At 41.5% G+C, this 6,533-nt stretch overlaps 1 protein-coding gene across 1 annotated transcript; it reads left to right on the top strand.

The window, feature by feature from the left end:
• The first annotated feature begins 1,479 nt into the window (after positions 1 to 1,479).
• LOC143264517 (uncharacterized) lies at positions 1,480 to 4,794 on the top strand. The gene is made up of 2 exons (XM_076531992.1): positions 1,480 to 2,494; positions 3,740 to 4,794. The coding sequence occupies exons 1-2, from the start codon at positions 1,480 to 1,482 to the stop codon at positions 4,792 to 4,794; spliced, it is 2,070 nt and encodes a 689-aa protein (XP_076388107.1).
• The last annotated feature ends 1,739 nt before the right edge of the window (positions 4,795 to 6,533 follow it).

Raw genomic sequence — 6,533 nt, 5'->3', positions numbered from 1 at the left:
AAAATTATACAAAATAAGAGAAAATCTGCATGTGTCATACAGCTGCTTTAAATAAAGTTTCTCCAAAATGAAGTTGTCTGCAACGATAATAAGGATTAGCCACTCTTGAAAAGAGACAAAAACAATCTCACAAAATATGATCCATAAAGCTGTTTTAAATAAAGTTACATCAAAACAAAATTAATAAAATTGTTTCCAAAGATTACAAAGATTAACCATTCTTGAAAAGAGCCAAAAACAAAAAACCTAACATATATGACAAAATTACTATATACCGAAGTGCTACTATAAATAAATATAATAAATGTGAAAATTTCTACTATAACTTAAAACTATAACTGCTTCTATAACTAAGAAATTGATGAATAAAAATATTTTCAAAGATAATAGACGCATCATATACGAAATGAAGAAAAAAAATTTACAACAAACGTGAAAATAAAACCTCGTATATTTCGATCTAGGATAAAGAAAGGCAGGTACTTAAATGGAATTCCGTTTCTGTTTTCGCGAGAGGCCATGATAGAAACCAACCGAGATGGCGTCTCGCTGAGCGATCAGTCGTAAAATTCGAGACGAGATGACGTTCACGCTCGAGCTGCTTCGAAATTACGCGAATAAAATCGCACGTTCTGAGCTGCGTGAAATGTCTTCGACTATCTTGAGACGATTGCCGGAATAAAACAATCCGGCTTTGTTTATGAGAATTCCACTTTCCATTCACCGATCTATCGCTGCCGTAAAAGGCTGGCATCTGACTTAGACGTAATGAATCATTCTCATGGGCTCATCAATTTCGGATTAAAGATTCTATTAGTAGGTGTTCATTTATGACGAGTTTTAGTTATAGCGTGCATACAAATGAATGTAGATTTCTATGTTAGCGATAAGTACTTCTGGATGAACGTCTTCGAGGTATGTATAATTTTGTTGCAATGTGATTGTGGTGAAATATGTGATTCTGACTGTATGCGTGATTATGTTCTAGTATGTGATTCTGACTGTATGTGTTATTATGTTCTAGTATGTGATTCTGACTGTATGTGTGATTATGCTCTAGTATGTGATCTGCTGAAACAGGTAATTCTATCTAAATATGTGGTCCTATACAAATATGTGATTCTACCTGAATATGTAATTCTATCCACATATGTGGTTGTTGGAAGTAACGGACAAAACAGATGAACCGCGCTATGCGCGTCCGAACACGCATCACGATGCTTTGTCCTACAGTTACAGTTTTACCTTCGTCTACGAAGCACCGCGCATTTTGTAAAGACATTTTTATATTATTAAAGTATTTTCCGTTCACCTCAGCACTGCAGTTTATTTTCCTGAAGCTAATCCTAACAGGTTATGGGCCCAGACACATTCTGGTCGCGTGTGGAAAATTAAACGAACATTTTTTAGTACGACGAATTTAATTCGCGATAGTGCAGTGAGTGTGAAAAGTTGTGAAAAGTTAAAGTTTTTGTCAAGATGAGTTCCTCAACTTCAGTGCGCATCGAACCACTCGGAAAAGACAATTACGACACGTGGAAAATTCAAGTGGAAGCTCTACTGATAAAAAACGACAACTGGAAGTACGTTAATGGCAATAAAATACGACCCGACGTAACTCAGGGCGAAGCGGCAACACAATGGGACGAAGCGGACGCAAAGGCAAGATCCGATTTGATATTAGCAATTAGCCCGTCCGAAATTAAACAAATTAAAAATTGCAAGACATCGAACGAGATCTGGAAGAAATTAGAAGGTATTTACCAGTCAAAAGGTCCGGCGCGAAAAGCGACGCTATTGAAGCAGCTTGCTTTGCGAAAAATGGCAGAAGGCGACGACGTGAGATCGCATATGAACTCTTTCTTTGACGCGGTCGACAAATTAAAAGACATGGAGGTTAAAATCAACCCGGATATGCTCGCCGTTCTTCTGCTGTACAGTTTACCCGGTTCGTTCGAAAATTTTCGGGTGGCCATCGAATCCCGAGATGAATATCCGACGCCCGAAGCGCTTAAAATAAAAATTTTAGAAGAGAGCGCTGCGCGAACCGATAAAGCAAAAGAGTCGAGTGATAGCGCGATGTGGGTAAGAAAATTGACCAAGCCGGACAGGTCAAACACAGCGCAATGGAAGCGCCACGATACCGCAACAGAAGAGCCGAATAAAAACGCGAAGGAAAAACTACGTTGTTTCCGCTGTAAAAAGATAGGACATCGAGTTTCGGAATGCCGCGGACTGTTCCGCGGGCAACGGCAGTCAACTGCAGGAATGGCTAAAGAAGATTTTTCCAGTAGCAGTGCACCAGGAGCGAAGGAAGTCGCTTTCCAGGCCGACCAACGCATTCGCGAAAAGGGTACAGAAGGGAAATGGTGTCTCGACAGCGGCTGTTCATCCCACATGAGCGGCGACGCGTCTTCTTTCGTCGAGATGAAAACGTCAATGTGCGATACGTTAAACCTCGCTAGCAGCGCATCAACACAGGTGGAAGGTCAAGGTACAGTGCGATTATCCATAAAAGACTCGAATTCGCGAAAAACTATAGAACTCCGCGACGCGTTGTTCGTTCCCGACCTTCGCATGAACCTTATGTCGGTCGCGAAAATTACCGATAAGGGATGCAGTGTTCTGTTTAGAAAGCATAACGCCACCGTGTTTGCGCCCGACGGGGAAACAATTTTCACCGCTGACCGACGCGATAATTTATATTATGCACAATCCGCGTTTTTTGTGAGCGATGCAAATTTAAAAACGGTAAATGATATGGAATTGTGGCATCGGCGACTCGGTCACGTTAACGAGGAAAGTTTGCGAAAAATAAATCGCGATAAAAGTATACGCGGCGTTTCCTTCGGAAAAGACGAAAAACTACCTACTTGCGAAATCTGTTTGCGATCAAAAATGACAAGATTACCGTTCCCAAAAAGTTCGAACCGTGCCGTAGGTGTTCTCGAGATAGTTCATACCGATATATGCGGACCGATGAGCGTCGAATCGATCGGCGGCGCGAAATATTTTATATTATTCATTGATGATTATACGCGATGGTGCGAAGTCTTTTTCTTGAAACAAAAGAGCGAAGCGTTATCTGTTTTTAAAAAGTTTAAAAATTTCGCTGAAAATCAAACAGGCGCGCGAATAAAGTATTTGCAGTCTGATAATGGTCGCGAGTTTCTCAGTAATGAGTTTAACGAATACCTAAATTCGTGCGGCATTAAAAGACGATTGACCGTAACGCACACGCCTCAACAAAACGGTGTAGCCGAGCGTAAAAACCGAACATTAGTTGAAACGGCGCGATGTTTACTTCTCCAGGCGGGACTGTCGAAGCGATTTTGGGCTGAGGCGATAGCGAACGCGAATTATACGCGTAATAGACTACCGTCTCGCGCTCTCGACGGCGACAACGCTTATCATCGATGGACACGTAAAGTACCGGACGCGTCGTATTTCAAGGTTTTTGGTTCGAAGGTCATAACCCGAGTTCGAGACCGTCAAAAGTCGAAATTCGAACCGCGCGCGCAAGAGGGAATATTCCTCGGTTATTCGGATGAAACAAAGGGTTTTAGAATATGGCTTCCCGACGAGAACCGCGTCGATATATCTCGAGATGTAAAATCGGCAGACGAGACGTTAAAAGGGCCACTGAAAATAAATTGCGAAGAGCGAGCGAGAAACGAGAATTCGTATTCCGACAACAATGTAGAGATAGATATTTAAAATGATAAAACAACCTCGAAAGTCACGGAAAGCAGAGATCAGTTGAGAAACGATAGTCAAACAATCGATCGCGAGAATAGTATCGTTGAAGTGCCCATAAATCCTTCGCAACAGTCCGATTCTATTCCGACACGCGTGAACGAAGTCAGGTACCGGGTAGGTAGGCCACGAATTATCCGGACCGGGAGCCGTGGTAGGCCGAGAAAAGTACGCGGTACGGTCGAAACTCAAAACGATATTCAAAGTGATTCTCAATCTGAAGGAGAGAACGAATTATTCGAAGACGCCGTATCTTCGCATCCGACGGAATCAGCTGGTATGGCCGAGATACCGCTGCAAACCGCGCTTTCCGGCCCGGATGAAACGGAGTGGCGTGTCGCGATTCGGGAAGAAATAGCGGCGATGTTAAAGAACGACGTATGGGAGATCGTTGAACGCCCTCGTGATCGCGAGGTCATTGGGTGTCGCATGGTTCTCCGCGACAAAATAAACACCGACGGACAGGTGACGCGGAGGAAGGCGCGTTTAGTCGCACGCGGTTTTGCTCAGCGCCCGGGTTTAGATTACGAAGAAACGCACGCGCCCGTTACGAGATTGAGCTCGATACGATTGATAATAGCTCTAGCCGTCGAATACGATATGCAAGTCCATCAATTGGACGTGTCAACTGCGTACTTGAATGGAGAAGTCGATAAAGATATTTTCATGACGATTCCGGACATTCTCCCTGACGCGTTGCGCGACATCATATCGGACGGACCCGTAGAATATAGTGATAAGGCGCGAAAAATGCTAAACGAATTATCGAGCGGCGATAAAGTATGTAAAATAAAAAAGGCTTTATACGGTTTGAAACAAGCGGGTAGGCAATGGAATAAACGCCTCGACGAAGAATTGCGAAACATGGATTTCGTCCCCCTCCATGCTGATCCATGCGTGTATATATTGCGAAAGGGGGAGCAATTTCTCGTTCTTGCCGTATATGTAGACGATATAGTAATAGCCGCGAAAGATTTTAAATGGTTAGAACGCATTAAGAAACAACTCATGCAAAAATTCGAAACATATAGACATTAGACACCACTTTGTAAGAGAAAAATTAAAGGACGGCGAAATAAAAGTTTTTTACAAAGCGTCAAACGATCAGATCGCGGACGTATTAACAAAGGGTTTAACCGGCCCGCGTCATCAGAAATGTACCGCGTCTTTTATGTATAACGATCGACATTGTAAATAAATGCGTTGTAGTAATTAATTAGCGAAACATTGTATACATCAGCGATAAGCGTACATCCTTGTTTTGAGGGGGAGTGTTGGAAGTAACGGACAAAACAGATGAACCGCGCTATGCGCGTCCGAACACGCATCACGATGCTTTGTCCTACAGTTACAGTTTTACCTTCGTCTACGAAGCACCGCGCATTTTGTAAAGACATTTTTATATTATTAAAGTATTTTCCGTTCACCTCAGCACTGCAGTTTATTTTCCTGGAGCTAATCCTAACAGTGGTCCTATTCAAATATGTGATTCTACCTGAATATGTAATTCTATCCACATATGTGGTCCTATACAAATATGCGATTCTATCTAAATATGTGATTTAATCCACATATGTGGTCCTATACAAATATGTGATTCTACCTGAATATGTAATTCTATCCACATATGTGGTCCTATTCAAATATGTGATTCTACCTGAATATGTAATTTAATCCACATATATGGTCCTATTCAAATATGCGATTCTATCTAAATATGTGATTTAATCCACATATGTGGTCCTATACAAATATGTGATTCTACCTGAATATGTAATTCTATCCACATATGTGGTCCTATTCAAATATGTGATTCTACCTGAATATGTAATTTAATCCACATATATGGTCCTATTCAAATATGCGATTCTATCTAAATATGTGATTTAATCCACATATGTGGTCCTATACAAATATGTGATTCTACCTGAATATGTAATTCTATCCACATATGTGGTCCTATTCAAATATGTGATTCTACCTGAATATGTAATTTAATCCACATATATGGTCCTATTCAAATATGCGATTCTATCTAAATATGTGATTCTGTCTACATATGTGGTCCTATTCAAATATGCGATTCTATCTAAATATGTGATTCTGTCCACATATGTGGTCCTATTCAAATATGCGATTCTATCTAAATATGTGATTCTACCCAAATATGTGGTTCTATTCAACTATCTAATTCTGCCCAAATGTGTGAATCTATCCAAACATGACCCTATCCCAAATATGTAACTCTATTCAAATATGCATATCTATCCACATATGTGAATCTATCCAAACACGTGACTACATAATTCCACCCAAAAATATCATTCCAAAAATACACGACTCTATCCAAGTACACGATTCACTTCAAATCCGTGAATCTAGATATGCGACTACTCTACCATGTGACTCAGACCATATGTGGTCGAATCCAGATACGTGATTCCGTTTGTGACAAAGCGTTTAAAATCCCCCGTTACAGCAGAATAGGATTTATAACAACAGTAGCATGTGGAATCGCAATTGCCATGATTGATCGCACATGCAAGGCGTACTCGTACGCTTTGCGAACGTGCACAAACGGATATGGCAGCCGATATCAGAGGTAGCTCGACGGATTATACGGCTAATTTCTAAAGTGGCCCGCAGCATCCCTGAATTATGCGTCGGCTGCCTTAGCGTCCCGACGCCCTACCGATCGATTAATATCGGTCGTATGGTTACCATTGTTCCGTACAGGACACCTATCCTTGCTCGACCTTATCGGCGATGTCCTACGA

Source organism: Megachile rotundata, chromosome 5 (genome assembly GCF_050947335.1).
Source record: "Megachile rotundata isolate GNS110a chromosome 5, iyMegRotu1, whole genome shotgun sequence".
Lineage (NCBI taxonomy): Eukaryota > Metazoa > Arthropoda > Insecta > Hymenoptera > Megachilidae > Megachile > Megachile rotundata.
This window is presented reverse-complemented; position numbering and strand designations above follow the sequence as displayed.

Coding starts and splice junctions, on each gene's coding strand:
- LOC143264517 (XM_076531992.1), top strand. CDS start 1,480: ATGAGTTCCTCAACTTCAGTGCGCATCGAACCACTCGGAAAAGACAAT. Junction 2,495..3,739: donor AACACAGGTGGAAGGTCAAG/GTACAGTGCGAT, acceptor CAACCTCGAAAG/TCACGGAAAGCAGAGATCAG.